Here is a 25,240-nt window from a genome sequence, read left to right as displayed (position 1 = left end):
TGTGCTTGCAAGGCAAACACTCTACCGACTGAGCTATCTCCCCAGCCCTAAAGCCTGAGTTCTTAAAATGGAAAATAAAATGTTTTAAAGAACCAATTTGATTCATTTAGGAAAAATCCTAAATTTCTCTGAGATGACATTTTGATATCATCTCTCCCAGCTTTCAAACTACCATGGAGCCTCTCTGAAATCTATGTTGGGTTATTTTACTAGATCAAACAATGACCCAACTAAAAGCATATTAAAATAGTCATAACCCAAATAGCCAAGGTAGTCAGGTACAACATTTTTAGACCTGAAAAATTATAATTAAAAAACAAAACATTTTCAGTATTTTTAATCTCCCTAGGACACACAGCTATTTACACAGAACAAAATGGACACTTTGGAATGTTGTATGTTATGTCCATGGCTATCATTCATCAGGGGAAAGTCACAGGAAATAAATCTGTCAAAGGCAGCTGGAGCAGAACCACAAGGGTCAGGCAACTCAAATGAATAATTAGAAACTGGCCATAAATTTGAAATGCACTAAAATTCCATTACAGCTCAGGGGTTTGGGGACATGACATATGTGTATGATTTATTGGTGAGCCACATAATTATCACATGTGTATTCCATAGTTGTTAACTGACATGACAGGCGAGTTGGGGATGGGACAAGGCCGTGCATCACCCAGATGTACCCTCTTCTTCATTTTACATATAGCCACAATGCTCAAAATTCATTGAAGGATTTCAGTAAATACAACACTACTCCCAAAAAGACCAGGATGATAGTAGGTCAACAGTGTCCCTCCTTCCTGGGAATCTTGGCCATAGGGGCTGGTAGAGTTAGACAGGTTAGCACTTTACTATCTTTGGAAATATCACTGTAATAGCTTTGGAAAGTAACTCAGTGGTAAAACTGTTCACTGTTTATAGACTCTACACTAGCAGATCTGGACAAAGTTAAATGTCAAGTACTGTGGACTTCAGAGTTCATATCTGTTTCAGAACTCCTTTTTTTGTCCCACTCATTTTATTTTCCTAATTGTATGTAGGTTCTTGGAATAAAAATGAAAAATGGATCTAGCCAGGCTAGGCAGCACATGCCTATAGTCCCAGTTATTTGGGAGGCTGGGAATAGCCTGGATGATGTAGCTGGACACTTCTCTAAAATGAATGAATGCATAAGTGATGAATAAATGAAAAGGGGATCTAACAAACGAATTACAGAACTATTTACTTTTCTTTCTTTCTTTTTTTTTTTAAGAAAACTTCAAAAGGAGACTATTGCTTAACCTAAATGAACCAATTTCATTTGGGACATTACTGACACAATAGCACCCAGAAGAGGGAAAGGCATCATTAGTACCTGAAGTAATTTTCTGTAGTAATTACTACTTCCACTTATATTCAAGTCAAATCTTTTGCACAAAAATTCACCCAGTAAGACATAATGCTATTTTTTCTACCTTTGGATAATACTGTGGATAATAACAAGAAATACTACATACCAACCAAGAACAGGAGTTAGGCGCTATCAGATTGGATTAATGCATTAGTTCAATCTGTATCTGAAAGTCACATAGTTTTTAATAGAAAGATAAATTAGAAATGGTTTATATCAGGGGCTGGGGGCTTAGCTCAGTGGTAACTGTTTGCTAGCATGCAGGTGGCCCTCGGTTCAATTCCCAGTACAGAGAAGGAAAAAGTCTACATCTAAAAAATTACAGTTATGCTGGGTATGGTGGTACACACCTGTGATCCCAGAGACTTGGGGGGCCGCAGAGGGAGGATTGCAATCTCCAGGCAAAAAATAAAAAATGACCAAGTGGGGATGTAGCTCAGTGGTAAAGTGCCCCTGGGGTTCAATTCCCAGTGCAAAAAAGAGGAGGGGAGGGGAGGGGAAGAACAGGGAGGTGGGGAGAGAGAAAAAGAAGAGGAGGAGGAAGAAGAATTACTCTAAGTAAATTTGATATAGTACTATTACATTTGCCTACTTTTATACCATAGTTAATTTCAGGTAATTATATAGTAGTATATTGAGTTTCTATCAGCAGTCTTTCCATTCCTTAAGCCCTTCCCCCCTGCCCTCACACACATCAGCTTATCCCATCCCCTTATCCTGCCCACCTCCGGGCTCTTTGCCAACTTAGGGCATATCCTTCATAACTTACTCCCTGGCCTTAGAAACACAGCACATCTACACACACAGATACATGTAAACATGTAGACACAGTTTTACAAAAATGAGATCATTCTATGTGAATTTCTCATTCAATAATACTTTCAGGAAATTTCTTCCTATCAAAAAGCATAGCCAGGCATGGTGGCACATGCCTGTAATCCCAGCAGCTCAGGAGGCTGAGGCAGGAGGACCTTGAGTTCAAAGCCAATCTCAGCAATGGCGAGATGCTAAGCAACTCAGTGAGACCCTGTCCCTAAATAAAATACAAAATAGAGCAGGGTATGTGGCTCAGTGGTTGAGTGCTCCTAAATTCAATCCCTGGAACAAAAAAAGAAATATAGTGCTACTAGTTATTCTTTTGACTTTTCTTTTGGGGGGAGGGGAGACAGGGCTAGGGATCTAATTAATTCTTTTTAATGATTATTCTTTATATTCTAAGATGGTATGGATGCTTTCCAATTTATCAAACTAGTCCCCTATAGACAAACAATCTTTTTTGGGGGGTGGGGGGCACTACAAACACTGAAATAAACTTCGCTCCAAACACGACTTTACCTGTTTTAAAAAGACTTTAAAGAGTCTCTGAATATATTATCAAACAAAAAGAAAACGAGTGTTGTTTTTTCCCTGATCCCCATCAACAAGAGATGCTACTTTTTTTTTTCAATTTGCTGAGTCCAATGGATCCAAAGTGACATCCTATTTTTCACTTAAGTTTCCCGTCTCTACTACTGAATTTGAACACTCCCTTATCCCCCACCCCAGGGTACCAGGAATTTACCCAGGGGTGTTTTACCAATGAAATATATTTCTAGTCCTTGTTATTTTTTTTTATTTTGAGACATGGTCTCACTAAGTTGCCAAGGCTAGCCTCCTGCTTGCAATCCTCCTGTCTCAGCCTCCCAAGTCACTGGCAGGCACCATTACACGAGACTCATGTAGCTTTTTTAAGTTTATTCATGTCCTCTATTCACTTTTTAACTGAAAATTTTTGCCTTTTTCTTGTCATTTTGTGAAAGCACTTTGCATATTCTTACATGCACATGAGGTGGGTTGAAGTCCAAGTTATAGACCCTTCCACTAGGAGGGTGAATCCAACGTCGACTGAGTCGATCTTTAAGTGTTTCAAATGGAATGTTCAAACTGATCACTAGATCCAGGTCACAGATTTTGTTGAGGGCTTCAGCCTGTACTAATGTCCTTGGAAAACCTAAATGTTGAAAATAAAACAAATGCAAGACATGACCCACTTGGGCGTTGAAACAATGACAGAACAATCAAATCTACAAATAATCCCAAAAGGAGCTTCAACCAAGAATTTATATCTGAAAAAAAAAAAAAAAAGAATTTATATCTATCCCTATAAATTTAATATTAGAAGAAAACACACCAGTTAATGACCTCATGTCTACATAAGGAACCACATGACAAAAGTAAAAAGTGCACTAAACTAGAAATCACTAAACTAGTCTGGGCAATAGTCTCAGCTTTGCTCTTAACTACCAGTGTGACCTTAAACAAGTTATATCACCCCATTTCCTCTTCAGTTGAAGAAGAGAAAGGACAAGTGGTTATCTTGTGTCCTTTCGGCTCTAACAACCTATGTATATATTATTCTTAGGTTACCACAAAAAATTATATACATATATTCTAAAGCCTCAATCAATGAAAGTAGTGTCAGATCCTTTACCCTGACCTTAACCTGCATCTGTATTTAACCAAGGTGGGCATGTTAATGTAAAGAATGGCAATGGAGTTAAGAATTCCATATTGTATACCTGGAATATGCTGAGACCTCTTATTTTTAATTTTTTTTATTGACCTATTCTTAAGAGATGGGAATCACACTATGTTGGCCTGGCTGGCCTCAGTTTCCGGGACTCAAGTGATTCTCCTGCCATAGCTTCACAAGTAGCTGAGACAACAGACATGCCACTGCACCCATCTTATGAGAGTCATTTTAAATGTTCTCACCACACATGAAAATTGTACATACTCAAGGTTAATTATTAAGCTTCACAATGTATAACCGTAAGAAAACAATCCAGTGCATATCTTAGCTATTATTTACATTTTATTAGTCAAGTACACCTCAATAGAGCTGGGAAATGTTTTTAAATAATAATAAGAATTTAAAGTGTTATTTTTTGGGGGAAAAAAAGTAGTCTTTTAAACCATATGGAACAGGGAATGTGACTCAGTGGTGGAGCACTTGCCTAGCGTGTGAGAAGCTCTGGGTTCAATCCCCAGTACACAAAAAAGAAAAAAAACAAAAAAACTATTGAGATAACCCTTAAAGTTACAAGTCCTTCCTAACTTCCCAAATGTGGGGAAATAAGCAACAAAACTAAAATTTGGGCTCATAGACATGACTTCTTCAAATTTGGGATGAGTTATATCACATGAACCCAAACTACACTGTTGCTGCTCCTCCTTGGGATTGACTATTTCAAATGTAACTGCAGATTTGCCTGGGGTGGGAGTGCTCAGTTGTTATCCTGTATAACTCGAGTTTTCTCTAGCAAAAACCTTTCTGTATCTAATGTCACTTCTTAAAAGTCTTTGTATCCTAGTTGGGCAAAAGAACCAGATGGATGGCGAGCTGGAAGAAAATATAATAAGAGATCCAGCATCCAGCCAGGCATGGTGGCACACATCTGTAATCCCGCAACTCAGGAGGCTGAGGCAGGAGCATCACAAGTTCAAAGGCCAGTCTCAGCAATTTAGAGAGGCCCCAGTCTCAAAATAAAACATAAAAATAACCAGGGATGTAGTTCAGTGATTAAGAGTCCCTAAGTTCAATTCCCAGTAAAAAAAAAAAAAAAAAAAAAAAAAAAGACTCAATATCCAGAGAAGAAATTTCTAAATCATTTCAAATGAGGACACCAGCCCACCTCTCTAACTTTCCATCATTGGAAGTTATCAAGATTGACAACTTAAAATGGGTCCTGGTGGCTCGTGAACCACTTAAAATTCAGATAGCTCCTTTCCTTTCTGTACCAAGTTGGGTGCTCAAACATGAATATGCAGTACTCTGCACTGAAATCCCAAAGTGGTGTGAATCCAAGCTGACTTCAGAGCGCTTATTGGGCTGCATGTGACAAACGCCACACAAAGGCTGTTCCATGCCCCTGCTTTGGGCACCTGCTCTTTTGCCAGCCACTGCTGCACACTCTTTCCAATGCCCCTCCAGAGACCTCCTCACTGCCTATGAGCCATCCACACCAAGTCACGCTTTCACTGAGGGTCAGGTCCTATCTTTCCCCAGATAACCCACTCACCACTAAAACATCAAGATAACAACTGGAGCTAGAAATATGTCCACCAAAACAACCAAGATCATCTCTACACTCTTCCCAAACTCCGCCCCATCAAGGAAACATGCTTCCTAAAATAATGGCCTCAAAAGTGATCTCACATATTAGAAGTTCTATTGTAATTTTTTGTTCATTCATTCTATTTTGAGGGGTATATTTGACAGGAAATATAACACATTTGGTGACACTATGTGTACATAATTTATACCTATAATTATCCATGTATTGATCATATAAGACAAACTCATTTTTTTTAACTGGTAAGTATATATGAAGAATTTTAAAGACAACCCTTTGAAAAGATCTGAGTTCTCAACCATGGTCCCAGTCCTTTGTTCTGCTACTACTAGCTACTACCCCGACTAGAAAACATTGTTCTTTACTCCTTAGAGAGTTTGAGAGCTGAAAGGAGGTGCCAGGAAAGAATGGGAGATCTAAAAATACAGCATGACTCCCTCCGGACAAATAAAAACTCAAATCTGATTGGCTAGTCTCCCTTGTGTGAGGAAGACAGCCAGTGTCCTGCTCAGTTTCCAGTTGTTTCTGACCTCTGGGGCCCTCTGGAGGAGGAAAGCACAAGTAGGTACAAAATTAGCAGAACTCAACCCACCCAGAATTAAAAAATATGTTGAGTAGTACCTACCAATTGGGCAATGACATTCGGATCTGCTACCGACTGCAGAGAATAATTTTGAAATCTTAGAAGTCCTGTTAGGACAATGGCTCTTTATCCTGTCCTCTAAACCCAGAATAGGATTAAGTTTAAGAACAATGGGAACTACAAAAGCTTGGGAGTAGATATAATGAAAGCAACATGGAAAAGTACTGTTTTAAGATGTTAGTACCATGCAGATGCAGTATTGTAAGTATTCAGAAGGAACAACTGCAAAAACGAGTCATATTATACCTTTAAGGGTTCTCTACCTGATGGACATCAAAATCATTAGGAAAACAAATGATTATGAATGTTCACATTCTGTCCCAGGACTTCCTAGAGTGGAACACCTCAAACTGAGATAAAAACTTAAGGTATTTTTTTTTTTTTTTTTAAGTTCTTTAGGCAATTTTAATAGCTACCATTGATTGATTTAAGAAGCACCAAACTTCTCAGCAAGGCCTGGGGATATAGCTCAGTTGGTAGAGTACTTGCCTGGCATGTACAAGGCCCTGGGTCCAATTCCCAGCACCACCAAAAAAAGACAAAGAAAAAAAAAACTTTCCAGCAAGAGTACAACATTAGGGGTTGTTATCAACCCCATTTCTGGGCGGGTTGACACTAAAAAGTCTTCAGATTTACTAAGGCTCCGTTAGCTTAGTCCTGTTCAGGTCATTCCTGTCCAGAGAAACGCAAGTACTTGTGAATGCATTGCCTCTAATGAAAGCAATATAGCAGGGGAGGAGTCAAGCTAGTGAGAAGAATGAACCGGAAGTCAAAGATCTGTGAACCTGTCACTGTTTCCAACTAAGATCAGAAGATGCAGCCTTAAGCCAGACTCACTCGGGACTCAGTATGAAATGTGATTGACAGGAACAAACTTTGGAATCAGATACAGCATTCCAATCTCAGCTCTACCTGGTCCTAACTGTGAGGACTTTAGTAAGTTTCATCCCCTCTCTGATCTTTTGTGTCCTCAGATGTAAAACAAGGGTGTACCAGTTTGCTAGAGCCACCACAATAAAGTATGCCACAGAGAGGGTGGCATACAGCATGAACAGCAGAAATTTTGTTTTGCTGCAATCTGGAGGCTAAAAGTCTGAGTCCAAGGTGTGGAGGGGGTTAGTTTCTTCTGAGGTCTCCCTCCTTGACTTGCAGGCTGCTCTCATTTCCTGTATTTTCTGAATGGTCCTCTTCCCTCTGCATGTATCTGGGTCCAGATTTTCTCCTAAGGGCACCAGTCATATTGGAATGGGACCCACCCTAATGATCTCATTTTAACTGAATTACCTCTTTAAAGACCTTATCTCCAAATGTAGTCAATGGGGATAGGACTTCAACAGGAATGGGAGGAGGTGGTCCACAAAAGACCCTAACTAATGGTAATGCTGGGGGGCGCTGATGGAGTCCTGTAAAAATGTTAACCACACCACTAGTCAGCCCACAGTGAGTGCTCAGGATGTGGCTGCAGCTGCTCAGGGCAGTAGTTCTCCCAGAAGCTCACTGGGTTTCTGCATCAGTCAAAAGGTGGCAGAGGGAAAGGTCCCCATCCACCAACTCACTTATTTGATTGCTTTTCTGAGATTCTCTAAGAGTTCTGGGAATCGTCAGTGCTCTGTGCTCTCTGCCACAATTACAGCTTCACACTTGTAATCGCTGGTCAGCTCCACATTCTGGTTTCCCACCCACTTGCAAGGGAGAGCTTCGCCTGGGCACAGCATAGCTGCTACTTCCCTACGCTTCCCTCCAGAGGTTTTCTGTTTGTCCCTTTCATCCATAATTTACCTTATTTTTAAAAAGGCAAGCTCCTTGATCTCCTTTTCTGATCTAGTTCCATACCTTATCACAATGAACTTTTATTTGAATTTATCTAGACTGATAGATTCAGCACAAAGACTTTGTCCTACCTTGAGGCAACAATGTGACACAAATTCCAAGGAGTCCAAGCACATGCTTGCTGCATTAACTGTGATCAAACACCCAACTCAAGAAAGGTCCAGAGTTTTGCACTATTTTCTACTAGTAAACACCACATGTTTAGGCACATTCACACAGAGAAGTCTGCTTTGGGAGAAACTAGACTAAATTGCTTCTAAGTCCATGATTCAATAATTTAGCAGCCTTTAGGCTTCATATATATTGCAATGTCAAGACACTTCTCTCTCTTCCACCAAAAGAACACAACATCACCGTGGGATCCATATGGTCTCCGTTAACATTTGTTGAGCATCCCTGATTGTGGCAGGTACATTTTATGAAAAGGAAAGGGCCTACCCAGCAGGGCCCTGCCCATGTGACTGTGCCTTCCTGTCCATCTCTCTGTATCAGCCACGCTGATGTCCTACTGTTCTCAAACAGGCAAGCATGCTCCTGCTTGAGACATTTACAACTCATGCTTGCTCTGCTATCCACATGTCCTCAGCAACTAAATCTTGGCTCAAATGGTGGTGCCTCCTCAGTGACAGATTCTCCAACCCCCTGTCAACTGTGCCTCTAACTCCATCCAATACCTCGACAACCCTCTATTATGTTTTCTCTTTTCTTTGTAGTATTCATCATCATTTGTCAGATGATACATGATTTACTTTGTGCTTTTACTCTCACCAGAATGTAACCTAAATGAGGTCAGCACTTTTAAAGTTTTTATTTACTAGTATATCCTTTGTGGCTCATGGTGCCTGACACATAGTAGGTGGTGAATGAAGGGGTGAACAGATACTGTCCCCAAAAGTCATAATCCTAAAAGTTGGGTGTTATCCTTATTATTTCAAAACTGTGAAAACAAGGGTCAGAAAATCAAAGTGACACTTGCTCAAGATCACACATTTAATAACTGAGAGAACTAGATTTGACAAGTGCTATGGGTCTCCAGCATCACACACCATGTAGCCCACCATGCTGGCTTCCTCCTGAATAGAGGACCACAGATTGTGAGAAGCAGAGTCTCAGACAGGGAGAAATGGTCAATCCTGACTGCAGCGGTAAGCTGCAAAATGGCTTAGGAAGCTCAACTCCTGTGTGACTTCCAGGAACTGCCTGGTCCAGTGCTGTAGGCAACAACATGCCGGACCTTCCCCCGCCCTCTCACACTCACTCACACACACACACCAGACGTTCTGCACATCTAATTTGCTTCCAGACATGCTGCCGTGAATGCTACAGCACCTGACCTGGAGTACACAATTAGGGAATGTAGTTTAACAGATCAGCGTAACTGCCCAACACGGCCAGCCATGCTACTTGCTCACTTTGAGGACCCTGCCAACTTGACCTCTTAGTGCCTGTAAAACGAGGATGCTGATAGCTAATTCAAAAAGTTGTTGTAAATGGAGGATTAATATCTAGAATATATTAAAAACTCAAAACACTTTACACGAAAAAAAAAATCAAATAACTTAATTAGTAAATATGTAAATGAATTAAACAGACACTTCTCAAAAGAAAAAATACCAGTGGCCAAAAAAATATAACATCAGCAATTAGAGAAATTCAAATCAAAACTACACTGAAATTTCATTTCATACCAGTTAAAATGGCAATTGTGAAGAATACAAATAATAATAAATGCTGGAGAGGATGTGAAGGAAAAGGAACACTTTTACACTGTTGGTAGGACTGTAAATTAGTACAACCACTATGGAAATCAGTATGGAGGTTCCCCAAAAGACAAGGCATGGAACTGTCATATGACCCAGCTATCCAACTCCTGGGTGTTTATCCTGAAGAATTAAAATCATCATACTATAGTGATACATGCATACCATGTTTATAGCAGGATAATTCACAACAGCCACAAGTATGGAACCAGCTGAGGTATCCATCAATGAAAGAATGGACAAAGAAAATGTAGAATATATACACAATGAAGTTTTATTCAGTGATAAAGACAAATGAAATTGTCATCTGCAGGAAAATAGATGAAACTAGAGACCATTATATTAAGCTGAATAAGCCAAACTCAGAAGGTCAAGGGTCATGTTTTATCTTATGTGTGGAAGTTAGAGAGGAAAAAGGAAAGGTGGGGGATCTCATGAAAATCAAAGGGCGATCAGTGGGGGAAGGAGACCAAAGGGTGAGAGATTTGGAGGGAGGGAGGAAGTGCTGGGGAGTGATACTGGCCAAATTATATTATATATTGTGTGCATGTACAAATATGTAACAACAAATCCCATTCATATGTACAACTATAATGCACCAATAAAAAATTTAGCAAAAAAATAAAGGGAAGATGAAAAAAAATGTTTTGAGAAATAAGTGCATGAGTTAGTGCCAATTGTAGAATAGTGGCTAGGGCTTGGGTAAACTGCATAGGAGGGAGAAGGTACATGGGGCAGAGAGCCAATACTGGGGGAAAATGAAGGCAAAGTGAGATTAAAGGTAAAAAAGACAAACAATAGGACTGATAACCAAAAGACACAGAGTGGATAGAGACAAATTTGAGCTTTTATACAAGGACAAAAAGAGGCAGTAGGAGTCAAAACAACACCATCGCCACCATCAGGCAACATGATGTCTTATGGAAGCAGAATGAGTCTCAGTAGCCAAAGAGACAAAAAAGAAAGAAGCCTCCTAAGGGGAGATCCTGGTCTTCTTTAGGCAGATGGTACAGAGAGTGCTGAAGAGCTCTGGTCCCTGGAGAGGGGGTCTGGAAAGTTGGAAGGAAAGAGGATTCCAGCGGGCAGTGAGGGGGGGAAATCAATCAGAGAAGCAGAAGCACGTATGAGGACGCTAAGGCATGGCTTACTTAGCTTTTGGTTCATGACCAAGCATCACAAAGTCAAAAGGCAGTTAGACGTGACATGCCTTAAATAGCGTCATTTCAGGATGGGTGTGGTGTCCTGGACTCTGAATTGGTCATTAAGGCCCTGGGGGATAGGCTGGGACTCCCACTGAGGTTTGGGTTGCTGTCACAGGTCTGGGGGTTTCACAGGTCCTGGAAAGGGAGCTCTGTCACTTTGGTTGGGCATAAAGGCAAGGGCTCCAAAAGTGGGCAGCAGAATTTATCTATGAGATTCTTAAAAATATAAGAGTATTCAGCCTAGATTCTAACTTTAAAGCTTCCGGGTCTGCAATATGAAAGAGTATCCTAAATGATGGATTCTGTATGGCAATGGTGGCTTTTGCATTCTTTATGTTGATATGCTGTGTTTGAGTTGGGCTAAACAAATCACCAAAGTAGTTCACAAGTGATATTCACATCAATCAGCTGCCAAAAGCAGAATGTCAGAAAAGATGCAGCCAGACCCACACTTTTTAAACCAGTTGAGCACAGTGTCATTATCCAGCTGCTACTCCAGCTGTGGGCATGTATTGCCCTAGACATGTTGGCTTGTAGCCCCTATGAGAATTGGAAGCATTGGAGCAATATTTACTCCTGAAATACCAAGGACATAGTAAGATCCCCTGTGAGCAGGGATTAATGGCCAAGTGAAACAGATGCACACTCAAATTTTGTCAACAGGTGGCAGCATTTATAATTTTTCCATTAAGAGAGAATTATAAAGTTGTGGTGTGCTTTACATTTCTTAAAAGGACTCCTCAAAGAAAGGACTTCTATAGCACTGGGTAGCAATATTCCTTAATATTCCTTAATTAGATAGCCTATTCCAAGTAAATACACCCCATTAATAGTCCAAAAAGTGGGAAAGTCAACAGCTAAAGTAAAATAAAGACCAACTTAAACACAGAAGCTTGCCTTCCTCCCTTTAGCTGCACAGATGGGGCTGCTCCGGGGACGTCTTCATCAGAAACATGAATATCTACCTCAGGTGCCCCCATGAAGCTATCCCTATCTCTCATCCCCTAATCCAGCCTAGAAAAACTGCTCTGCCCCATCCATTCCAACAGCCAATCCAGGTTGAGAAAGCTGACATTTCATGTAGTTGAAATTTCTTCTGAATCTGTTTGCACAATTGCTAATTATGGGGTCCACTGGTTCTGTTTTATAGCTCCCCAGAGGATTTACTCAGTGCAGTAAGATGTCACTAAATTCCTGACTGGTGGTGTGTTCCCAGCAGTGCTGGCCACTGGGCCTTGGCACTTGCTCCCTCCAGCCATGCCAAAAATCTGAGGGAGGGTCAGTAAAACAGGAGGTACCACAGCAACGAACGCAGGCAGTGAGGGGAATGGAAGTGGGACGCATCTGTTTTTCTAATTTGGGACTGCATTCACTCCACGGGAAGGTGCAGAGCCAGAGTCCACTGCCACATTCCCAGGCAGCAAAACAGGCCATCCGCCTGATGGAATCAAATGGAAAAGTCCTGAAGGGCAGCATCCAACATCCGCCTGGGGTTGGCAGCTTGTGAAAAGGCCAGGCAACATCATCCCCCCTTCCTGCCTCCACTGAGGTCTGCAGCCAAAGGGCTGCTTCTGACCACCCATCTCTTCCCAGCTGTTGTGAAAGCAAGAACCAAGTTATAAATGCAAGCCAATGTTCATCACCATTAAGCACCAAACAATAAATTAAAGTTGAAAAACAGGTGGTTATTCTTCCCCATTCTTCTCTGGGCCAAGAGTTCAAACTATTCGCAACAGCCAGAATCCTTAGTTGAAGCTTAAAATTAATTGCCTCCAAACCCTGTTCATAAGGACTTTTCTCTCTCCCAACTTATCATTACCTTATCTATTTTACATGATATATTCTCATACTTGAAATTAAGACCTCCATATTCCATTTCATTCAGTTTTTATTAATAAATAGTAAAAAGAATAAGCTGCTGAGCTCTGTGGTGCCTACTGTGTGGAGTGCTCCAGGACTCACCTCCTGTTTGTTGGGAGTTTCCTGGGACATACGACCCACTCTAGGCTTTGAAACATTAGGATATGTAAGAGATTTGTAGTAAGTGAGTCCTGCCCTCGAGGAGTTTACAGGTTAATAGGAACTACTTTAAACGGGGTACAGTGGCATACATCTATAACCCCTATAATCCCAGCAACTCAACAGACTGAGACAGGAGGATTGTAAGTTCAAGGCCAGCCTAGGCAACTTAGTGAGACTTCATCTCAAAATATAAAATAAAAAGGGTTAGGGGCACAGCTCAGTGGTATAGTGCCCCCAGGGACAAATTCCTAGTACTGGGGAAAATAAAGAAAAAGTGACTCTAGATATGCATGCATGTGTACACGCTGCGTACACGCACGCATGCACACACACACACACACACACACACACACACACACACACCAGGTAGATATGACATGATCATGACTCAGTGATCAGTTGATAAACAGAAGGCAGATATCCCAGAAACTTTGATGTTCAAACCACAAGTTTGCCTCCTCAAAGTGGCTGTAAGAAATAAAGGATGAAGTCTTTGTAGGTAGGAATTCTTGAGGAGGTTCAGCACTGAGATGCCCTGGCATTGCTGTGATGACTTGTCTCTATAGGTTCAGAGATGAAATGACTACCTTACAGCTCATATTTTTAAACCAGTTACACTAGTGTCACTGCACCTTTTTCCCCATAAGGGAAGATGCACAATTCACTGAAGAAGGAGCTATTCTCTGCAAACACCTTGCTTAAAGGCTGTGGTTTAAGATTCTGCTTGCTTGTCCTTTGAACGTAAGTCTCCATTTAAAAAAACAAGGGGGGGCAGGGTGGTCCCATTGTATCTCAATTAAGATAGAAGGAATTTGCACATGATTTCACTATAGGCCCATATGTCTGCCCCAATGAAAATAATAGGCTGAGTATTTCTGGGCTTAGTTATTGGTTGGAGGTGAGATCTTTCTATAAGTGGACTACATCCATAAGCCTTTCCATGTGCCAAGTACTGCTGTAGGTACTGGCAATGCAGCCAGGAGCAAGATAGTCTTGCTTTCCTGGACCCAAGTGAGGGGTGGCAGAATGGGGGAGGGGTGTTGATCAATGTGATGTCACATGACTGCGACATTAGCATAAAGAGTGGCATGGGAAGATTAAATACTATGAGAAAGATGCTCTGAGAAGGATCTGAGTGGTGGTCTAAATCTGAAAGCAGAGCAGATGGGTGAGGAAGACCCATAGCACAGTGCATGGTACACACAGGGAGAGAATTTACGAAGTAGTTACCGAATGTAATCTTTGTTCTTTCTTGTCCTCAAGATAAAAGATCTCAATGGCTTGGGAGGCTGAGGCAGGAGGATGATGAGTTCAAAGTTAGCCTCAGAAACTTAGCAAGCCCCTAAGCAACTCAGCGAGACCCTGTCTCTAAATGAAATATTTTCTAAAAAGGGCTGGGATGTGGCTCGGTGGTTAAGCACCACTCCGTACAAAATAATAATAATAATAATAATAATAATAATAAACAATAATAATATTCTTTAAAAATAAAAGATCTAAGCATGCCTGAAGACAAAGGAAAATGAAAAACTTGAAGTATATAAAAGACAAAGAATATTCAGGTTAGTATTGAAACTAATGATGCCAATAGAATAGAAAAACTGAACAAATGGAAAACTTCCCTAAAAGCAAAGACCTGAACTTCTGATCCAAAGGACACACCATATACTGCAGAAAAATAAATAAAAAGAACCAGTATTGCGATATTCTATTTATATCAAGAATGAAGAAGCCAAGCATGGTGGTGCAGCACCTGTAATCCTAGCAGCTTGGGAGGCCAAAGCAGGCAGATTGTGAATTCAAAGCCTGACTCAGCTTAGTGAGACCCTGTCTCAAAATAAAGTATAAAAAGGGCTGGGGATGTGGCTCAGTGGGTAAGCATCCCTGGGTTCAATTCCTGGTACCCCTAACTTAATAATAATAATAATAATGAAGCAATAATTCTTCAGAAAGTCTATCGGGCGGGCACGCTGAAGGGCAGGGATCCCCTTCAACAAAGGAAAGTCAGATTGGCCTTGTGCTTCACACCAAGAACCCAGGTCAGAAAAGCAAGCAACAGTGGCCATAAAGTTCCTACAGAAACAGGACCACACAAGAATATCTGAGTCAGCGAGCTAGGCTGTTGAACGGTAAAAGACATTTCCAAACAAGAAAACTCATGAAATACCGCACTTCATCAGTGCACGGAGGGAAGGAGGAAGGGAAGCAAGGAAAATATCCAACAAAATCCAACTAACCAAGTCATGAATGGAAAAGTCATGTTAAACACTAGTGCACCTCTACTCAGATATAAAGCCCATATTGTACAAATCAACTCGTTCAGAGTGTACAGTTCAATCGTTTCTAGTATATTCAGAGATATGACCAAGAAAATAATCAAAATAAAATGAATAAGGTGGATAAAAGCACTAATACACAGAATTCATTTAAGTTTTTAAAGACGAAAAACTGGGAAATTTACTGGAAAATAATCATAATAAATTTTAACAGCAAAAGCCAACAGAAAATTCAGAGGGAGGCAGGGGAGAGGAGGTGATAGTAAGTGTAATAATCCCCTGCTATTCATTATAGAAGATACCTCCTGTCTGGGGAGTGTGTGCAGTCTGACGCCAGTACTACACATTTCTACTGGCGCTTTTCCATCATTAACATGGTTTATTTCTGGCTGGTAGGATTTCAGGAGATTGGTCACCATTCTTCGCATTTTTCCATATGAATTAAGCATTTCATTGTGATAATTTTTAGATCATTTTTATAAATACAACAGGGGAAATGATGTCAAATTACCTGCATGTGCCCACATGCTGCCTGATTCAACTGTTTCATCTCTCCAATATCTGAGTTCTCTCATATACACAGTTTTATATTGTTTTATTTTTATAGAGAAGTCTTAATGGAAGATGAGTGGTCCTATTTAGTAAGCATTGGTCCAGAGTACTTAATGAGCAGTAAATATAATAACCTTTTCATATTAGAATAATGTTTTTAAGGGCTGGGGTTATGGCTCAGTGGTAGAGCACTTGCCTAGCGTGAGGCACTGGGTTTGATTCTCAGCATCACATATACCATTGTTTTTTGGGTTTTTTTTTTCCCCCGCCGTGCTGGGGATTGAACCCAGGGCCTTGTGCTTGCGAGGCAAGCACTCTATCAACTGAGCTATCTCCCCAGCCCCATCAGCATCACATATAAATAAATAAAATAAAGGTCCATTGACAACTATAAGTATAAAAAGAATATGTTTTAAAATTTCAGTTTATAATTGGAATTTTAAATTCTAATATCTATATCAGTATCAAATTTAAATAAATTACAATAATAATAATAGCAGATCTTCCCTTTGACAATCTATATTCCAGAACTCTTAAGTTTCATACTTGTTAGCCAATCCTTGCAAACCTACAACAAAAATAGGCTTTATTTATGGATATGGGGGAAGAATCCAAAAAAGGTAACTCGGGTTCACTCAGGACAACATAGCTAGTCTACTACGGACAGATCATTTGGCTTTAATTCATGATTTTTCTTCAACATTCATGTTTTCTTATCATGGTACTTTGTGCAAAATATCTCATTATTAAACTAGTTAGGTTTGGCTCAGATGTAGCTTTGCAGTCCATTAATTAATCACATTCCCAAGATACCTGTTCCATAAATTAGGGGAGCAGGCTCCCCTAACATCTACACTTACCATTGGAAGACAGTTGTCATCCTGTGCCTTACTTTGTAGGCTCCTAATTAAGTAAGAGTGGGTTGGGAGCTTCTGAAAGTGTTTGACAGGACATGACCAAATGCAGAGAAACCATGCCCTGATGTCAAAAGTATACCTAAATTTAAAATATTTTTAAAAACCAGTTAATTTTTAAAATGTTAGTTGGAAAGAAAGTTAAAAAAATAAGTTGTTTATGCTGTCAAACCCATAAGTTTTAAAATTTTTAACTTCCTTCCAACTTAATAGTTTTTAATATTAACTCTGATGCTTATTCAACTGCCTGTTTTTGAATTTCAAGAAGTGTTTAACTTTGCCCTCACCAACTTTTCCAGCCTCCTGTGCTCATATTTTTGGCTCCAGCATTAGCCAGTGGTTAACCTGGGGTTTCCAGAACAAACAATGCTGTTTCAAGCCCCTGTAGCTTATTGTGCATGTTGCCTGTCTAAAATGTGCTTTATTTCTACCTTCAAAACATGGCTTAGTGTCGCCTTCTCCAGGAAGGCTTCCTAATTAATAGCTGTGTCCAAAAGAGAACCCCCTGCTTCCTTTTAATCCCTTCACTCAAGTCCCCACATCCTACACTGCAAGTGTTTGCACAGCCCTCCTGGACTTCACATTCAGGAAGTGTGCTATTCTTTCCTGGGACCAACCACTGCCTAGTTCATCGGGATGTACAAAAATGCATACTCGATTTGTTTCTTGATCCCTGAAACAAGCTCTTCTAGGGTGTGTTCAAATATTTGCTTAAATATGTATTCCATATGGTCCTTAATGCCTTTTTCTTGCTTTGCTTTTTTGTGCAGGAGGGGGGCAGGGGGGCAGTTCTTGGAATTGCCAGGGACACTTTACCACTGAACTACATCCCCATTCTTTTATATTTTTTATTTTGAGACAGGGTCTCCCTAAATTGCTCAGGGCCTCACTACATTGCTCAGATTGACAGGCATGCACCACTGAGACTGGCCTCTTACTACCCTTTAAAATTAAAATCTGGTAATTCTCTGAAAACACACAGAATAAACAGTCATTATTGTCCCCATTGTCCAATACTATAGTAAGATTGTACGTAGAGAGATCAATCAGAGGAAAGCCACCAGAAGTGGACACGGAGGACAGGCTGTCAGGAGAGAATTCATACCAAATGAGGAAGAAGAAGAGATCCAAGACTCTACCATGTTTTCAGTCAGCTACTCTGAGCTCATACTGCCAGCAAGGGTGCTGGCCACAGAAGAAGTCAAAAGATAAAATATGAGTTACTATGGTTTGCATTTAAATCAAAGAAATTAAAGATATTCCTTACACCTAAGGCAGTACAAAGGCTGAATCACCACTAGTACTGAATGCCAGGGAACCAAGTTCTGTCCACTGTCTTTGTTGCTCCACAGTGGTGTCCAGACACTTCACTGCACTGAGTTGGTGCTTAATGAATACTTTGTCATGCAAAAAATTACACGTATTTAGCACCAAGAAAAATTCACCGGAGCTGGGGATGGTGGTACATGCATGTAATCCCAGTGACTTAGGAGGCTAAGGCAGGAGGATTACAAGTTCATGGCCAGCCTTGGAAACTTAGCAACTACCAAGTACCTGTCTCAAAATACAAAGTAAAAAGTACTGGGAATATAGATCAGTAGTAGAGAACCCCTGAATTTAATTCCCATTACCACACACAAAAAAGGAAATTCACACAAGCACTTGCAGTCGTGAATAAGGGAACTGCAACAGCTTCAATGGAATCGGCAGCTAGATAGAAACCTTTTTAACAGTAATGCTGAAGATTGAACCCTGGCCCTTATACGTGCTAGGCAAGTGATCTACCACTGAGCTCTGCTCACAATTCTACATGCAAAATCTTCACAGGTTATACACTTTGAATAAAATATATCATAAGATAGAAGTGAACTAAAACTTTAAGTCAGGGGTCAACCAAAATATCTCTTTATAACCCCACTGAATCATGATCTATCCTGTGTAATTCTACCAACATTATTTAAAAACACAGATTAAAAGACGTACCATTATAGGGAACAGTATTTTGGCTACCTGGCTACAAAAGTATATATTTTTAATCAATAATACCCAGCTAGAGGGGCTGAGGCTGTAGCTTAGTGGCAGAGCACTTGCCTAGCATGTGTGAGGCACTGGGTTTGATCCTTATTACAAAATAAAAATAAACAAAATAAAGGCATTCTGTCCATTTACCAAAAAAAAAAAAAAAAAAAAAAAAAGAACAACAACAACAAAAAAAAAAAACAGCTAGAAGTTGCTGATCCTTCATGAAAATCAACCATATCCTAAAGAACTTAAAGAAATACCTTGATCGAACTCAACCTTCAAAGTACAAAAACAAAAACAACAATTAAAAACCATGTGCCCATAAAGAAAATGAGCTAGGCAACATTCATTTAAGGGTCATTAACAGAATTTCTTACTCAAATCACAATTCTGGATGCAGAAAAAAGTTGTCAGATATATATTTGCATTGTCTTGGGGCATGGGTGAGGTACCTGGAAATGTGGCACTAAGACTAATCTAAACACACACCCATCTTTTTTCATGCAGGTCATTTTGACTAAAAATGCCACTCCTTGCTTGTAAAAACCATTCCATTTACCTCCCAGAGCACAGATGTCACTTCACCTAACCATGGTTGGCTGCACACACATCTCCCGCCCTTCCTGTGTCTGGAGGAACTTAGTGAGCTTCCACTCCTTTTCAACAGATTTCTCCTTTCTCCTTCACTGTCAGTCAGTGTAAAGTCAGTCAGATCTGTGCTTTATTCACTATAGCAATATATCCAGGACAACTGGGCGTGGTGTTGCCCACGTGTAATCCCAGCAACTCGGGAGGCTGAGGCAGGAGGATCACAAGTTCAAAGCCAACCTCAGTAATTTAGCAAGGTCCTGTCTCAAAATAAAAAATAAAAAGGGCTGGAGATGTGGTTCGGTAGTTAGGCACCCTGGGTTCAATCCCCAGTACCAAAACAACAAGAAGTGAGACCCTTCTCAAAATAAAAAGGGCTAATAATGCAATTCAGTGGTAGCAATTCTTAGTATTGAAAAGAGAAAGAGAGAGAGATGTCTAGGACCCTCATACACACATACCCACGCACACATACAGTGGGATGAGCCTGATTCTTTTCTTTGGTGCTGGGGATAGAATTTAGGGCCTTGAGCATGCTAAGTATACCACTGAGCTACAAAGTTCTTCTCCTTTTCTTTCCTTTCCTTTTTCTTTTTAAATTTTGCAACCGGGTCTCACAAAGTTGCTAAAGATGACCTCGAACTTGCCATCCTCCTCCTTCAGCCTCCGGAGTAGCTTGGGATTATAAGTGTGTGCCACCATGCCCAGTTCTGATTCTTTTTTGCTTTTTGCTTCTTGTTGTTGTTGTTCGTTTGTTTTGTACGAGGGATTGAACCCAAGGACATTCAATCACTGACCCACATCCCCAGCTCTTTTTGTTTTATTTTGAGACAGGGTCTGGCTGGGTTGCTTAGGACCTCACTAAATTGCTGAGGGTGGCCTTGAACTTGCAATCCTCCTGCCTCAGCCTCTTGAGCCACTAAAATTATAAGTATGCACCACCACGCCTGGCTCATTTTTACTTCAAGAGAACTCTTCAGTGACCTTCCAAACATTTCTATTATACATTTTATTCTTGAAACATAACCTATGCTCACAAGGATAACAGAAAAAATGTTGCCCTTGGCATTCCGAAGAGATGCAATTCAGAATATACTGGGGTTGTTTTTTTTTTTTTCCCCTCCAGTAGACATATGCTGCCCAGTGGGATAGGACACACTTCAGAGGTCAGCTTCACAAAGAAAAATAGGAGGAGATAAGGTCAGAGCAGTTATGCAGTCTAGTATGGTAAAGCACATCTGCAAGATCAGGGCAAAATTCCTAATTCCTCATCTGTAATTTACATCCTGGATAGAGACCTCCAATGTGGAGACCAAAAGCTGACTGAACATGTACCCTGGAATATCTGATCTAAAATCTTTAACTCTCAAGGAAAACAAACACAAACACTGCATGCATTTAAGCAGTGTTAACTTCTGCATTAAAAGAAATAAAAAGAAAATTTAATTCCCTTCAGAAAGCATCAGTGAGTGTTCAATACTGTTCACACAGAAACAAAAAGATCATGGTCTAAATAAAACTACAGACCAAATGATGACTATCATACTGAAGTTATCTTTATCTCCAATTAAAAGAGTTACATTCCACTTTTAATTCCTAGTTTTAAAGCTGCTATCCATGAAACCAAATACTGATCAGGATATGGTTTTATGTGTCCTCCCAAAGGTTCACGTGTTTTAAGTTTGGTTCCCCAATGTGGCCATGTGGGAGGTGATGGTACCTTCCCAAAGGTGAAACCTAGTGGGAGGTCACTGGGAATGCTGCCCTTGGGAGGAAATAGTGTGTCCTTTTGGGGCTCCAGTTAATTCCCATGAGAGTGACTTATGAAGGGTAAAACAACAAGACTGACCCCATTCTCTGGCTTCCAGTCTCACCAGGGAATCTCCTTCTCACATGTGCTCTTGTCGTGGTGTCAACTGCGATGATATGATGTGGCCATGGTGGCCAGTACCATGCTCTTGGGCCCTCAAATCTTCAAGTTAACTAAACCTTTTCTTTTTATAAGTTAGACAGCCTTAGGTATTGTGTTACAGCAATGGAAGTGGACTAATATACCAAATTTAAAATATTTTGATGCCTTCACCTAAAAAGTTAGGGCTAAGGAGAGCACTTGCAAGTTCCTCTTTAAATGCACTGGTTGGCAGTCAAATTGAGAAATGAAGACCTGTTGAAATATACTTCCCCACTGACCTAACCTCAGTGACCTCATTTTTTAACTTTCTTTTTTGGGTACTGGTGAGTGAACCCAGGGGTGATTTACCATTGTGCTACGCCTCCAGCCTTTTTTATTATTTATTTTTGAGAGTCTCACCAAATTGCTTGGGGCCTTGTTAAATAGCTGAGGCTAGGGTTGAAGTTACAATCCTCCTCCCTCTGACTCTTGAGTTGCTAATATTACAGATGTGAGCCACTGAGCTCACTGACCACACTTTTTAAAATAAGTGAAAACCTTTCCACATTCATATTTGTTTTACTTCATGTTACTTTTATATGGTACTGGGAATGAACCCAGGACCTTGCGCATGCCAGGCGAGGGCTCTACTACTGAGCTATAACTCCAGCCATACATACATTTTAAATAGCTGATGGTTTCCTAGTTATCATTTCACCCCAGGAGTACCTAGTCAAAAATACCCTATCCGTAGAAGAAAAAGATTTTATAACAAAATTGCAAGGCTCATATATTACATCCTTTGGTAGAATGATTGAAAAAAAAAAAAAAAAAGAAGAAGAAAACTCTCCCTCCTCCTCCTCCTGTCCCTTCACCTCTCTCTCCCCCATACACACTAATAATAGATTATTTCTCCTCCAACTACTGTGAAGACAAGGTAGTGCTGAGTCCCTTAGCAAGGACAGAGCTGTCCCAACCCCAGAGCACTCGCCACCTCCCCAGCCCTGCAGTGTTCCACTGGCTTGGTTCCACTCTCCTCCTTCCACCCACCCTTAGCACAATGCCTCTCCAGCCATATGGACCTGATGATGAGTCACCCGCCACCCAGAATTCCTTCCCTGACCTTCCCACATTCAATCACCTTTAGCACGCTCAACAGGCACGTTCTCCGCGGCGCACGAGCACATGCCCTGTAACATAAGGAGTTTAAAGCCGAACGGAGAACTAGTCATTCTTCACACTCCTCACTTGGCCAAATGGATGGCTTCCAGAGCTTTAAAGAAAAATCATAACTGAAAGTGACCAGATGGGCTTTCAAAGAGAAAGAAGCAAACTAAATCAGTTAGGAGACTGACGCACTCCACTAAAAACAGGGCCGTGATGTAGAAGAACTTCAGTTATTCACCCTGAGAGGCACAAGCAAGCACTGGAAGGAGATGCAGAACTTTCCAGGGCTGTATCTGACTTTTTGACTGAATGGCTAAATATTTTTAAAATTATTTTTGAGATAATACTTCAAGTCATCACTCCCCATTCCCCCCAGAAAAATTCTGGACCTGCACACGAGCCAGTGCAGATAATAATAATGACAGATCTCATGGCACCAACTGTATGGCAAGCACCCTGCTAAGCACTTAATGTATATTCACTCACTTCATCCTTAGAACTCTTTCTTGATCCATTTTCTATGAGGAATCTGATGCACGGGTGAGGTGACCTGCCCAAGGTCAAACACAACCAGGAAAAGGCAGAGTTGGGATTCAAATTGTGCAGCCTGGTACCAGGACCCACGTGCCATGATCATCTCCAAACAAAGGTGATCACAGATGATCCTTTGCTAACATAGATCTTTAAGTTCACTGACACTACCTAAGTTCAGTTATAAGAAGAAAAGCCTAACAAAGAATTTAAACTATGGAAATGACCGTGAGGTGATGACAAAGACAGAATTCATCAGTGGTGACAAACGTTCACACAGAAAGCATTGGGGAGCTCGCCTTAGTGAGTCAAAGGCATGGCGTCTGGATAAATGAGCGTGACTTTTCAGAGGATAATGACAGCCAGACCTCAAAAAGCCCAGATGACAATGAAGAATGCCCCATAATACCACTCAGGACTCCTGTCCATCTCCCTCCTCAGTCCATTTGCCCATGTGGTGCTTCCTTTCCATCCCACGACCACTGCTTAAATTCAGGCCTAGAATATCCACTAGTCCTGCGACTCTAAGGATCTTATTTGCCTTCTAGTTGCCACTCTCCCTCCTGCTCCAGCACCCCATCTCTCCTGCACAGCTCAACAGCAAATGAACCTGATCATGTTGTACCCCTACTTAGCAACTCTTCAGTGATCACTGTGACCAGAAATTCCCGGTCCCACCCTTTTTGTACAGAATCAAAGATTTAGACTCCTGAAGATTTCCCCTGCCTCGTTCTGCTGGTAGGCTTAGGAAAATACTAGACACACACTTGTGGCCCTCTTAAACTGTACACATTGACTCTATGCAAAAAAAAAAAAAAAAAAAAAAAAAAAATCTGTTTTCCCCAACTCCCAATCACCCACCTGAGGACACTACTCATGGCTCTTTTCATAAAGTTGTTCCATATGATTTGCTTAGGAACTAATTCTTTGAACTTCTTTATACAACTGACTTCCCTCCTGGGATATAAGCCTCCCAAGAGCAGGGACAGCGTGTTACTATTTGCCAATAATGCTGAAATAAACAACCTTGAAGATGCATCTTTAGGCAGAAATACAGAACAGAGCTGTAGGATGGAAAAGGACACATGTCGCTAAACTGCCTTCCGAAGGCTGCTCATGGGATGCTCGACAGTACTTGTTTCCTACATACTCAGTACAAGGTTTGCAGATGTTCTCTCTCTGTTAATCCGCCAGGTGAAAACTAGTGACTCATAGCTGTGATTTGTGCAGCTCCTGGTAAATGAAAGAACCTCGAATTTAAGATGAGGTATACTTAAGGTGACTGAGTCATGGAAACAGAGCACCATGGAAACTGAAACAATACTAACAATCCCACAAAAGGTTGCTTCAAGTCAGGACTCTGATGACAGGGGTCTGGAAACAGAGAACTAAGAGGATTCACAGTGGGTTTCTATGTTGCCAAAATTCTAACGCTAAATGCATGACAGAAAGTTTAGAAGGAAGGAAAGCACTTTCCAATATATTCAAAATTATGGGAACATGCAAAGAAACCATAACCAGGAAATCTAGCTCACCCCCAGTCCACTCACCATCCAGTAGCCAGTGTTGGCTGCTCCTGAGCTCCAGCTCTGACATCATTAGGCGTGTGATCACATGGTCTGGAACCAAAAGACCTTTCTCCAGGTACTGCCTTGCCACGTCACCAACTTCTGTTAAAAGACAGTTAAAGAGACAGTAAGAAGGCTTCTAGAGGGGGAAAGAGCTTATGAATTCTTTTCTGACAGCTTCACCTTCTCGCTCACCCTTCCTGATATGGAGGGAAAGTTGAAGGCAATTGCTATAGTTTTCAAATCTTGGCTTCAAGAATGGCAGCCCAGTTGCTTATTTTGAACCATTTGTCTCCTGACGAATTATAAAAAGCAACTTCTAGAAATAGGCACAGCCAGAAAAAGTAGGACAAAAAGGAAAAATATGAATTGGCCAAGATAAAAAATAAGAGTAGAAAACAAAGTTGGAGTCAAGAGGGAGGATGGTACAAGAAGGCTACAGAGATGTCAGAGAGACTTCCCAGGGGTGAGGCACACACTGGACCTCGGGCCTCCCAGCACTTTGTGGTAACAAAGACAAATGATCAACCACATGGGGTATGAAGACTGAAAGAAGCTGAGAAGCTCAACCATTCTTAGAAAGACCAAAGGGAAAAATTTCTACTGGTCTTCAAAAAGATGCTGCATGACGTAACATAAACAGGTTTATTTCCTTTCATGAGCCTCAAATACGCAGATGGCACCTTGATGACGCAGTTGTAAAAGCAACTCAGCATTAGTGGGATGTCAAGCTCATAAATGGATGTGAATTTTTAAAAAACCACTT

The 25,240-nt window shown here is 40.8% G+C and overlaps 1 protein-coding gene across 9 annotated transcripts in view; it reads right to left on the bottom strand.

The window, feature by feature from the left end:
- Window positions 1-25,240, bottom strand: part of AK4 (adenylate kinase 4) — a 64,300-nt gene that overhangs the window by 7,669 nt on the left and 31,391 nt on the right. For 6 of the 9 annotated variants that reach the window (XM_079134970.1, XM_079134972.1, XM_079134973.1 and 3 more), the window contains exons 3-4: window positions 24,442-24,576; window positions 3,211-3,383 (exon numbers count right to left, since the gene is read on the bottom strand). In XM_079134970.1, coding sequence (XP_078991096.1) covers window positions 3,211-3,383; window positions 24,442-24,576 — 308 coding nt within the window. Of the gene's footprint in view, window positions 1-54; window positions 1,847-3,210; window positions 3,384-24,441; window positions 24,577-25,240 lie in introns of all 9 variants that reach the window. The other 3 variants (XR_013762989.1, XM_079134976.1, XM_079134977.1) reach the window with 3 other exon arrangements.

Source organism: Sciurus vulgaris, assembly GCF_902686455.1.
Source record: "Sciurus vulgaris genome assembly, chromosome: 1".
Taxonomy (NCBI): domain Eukaryota; kingdom Metazoa; phylum Chordata; class Mammalia; order Rodentia; family Sciuridae; genus Sciurus; species Sciurus vulgaris.
The sequence above is the reverse complement of the archived record's forward strand: the minus strand, read 5'-3'. Positions and strand labels throughout refer to the sequence as shown.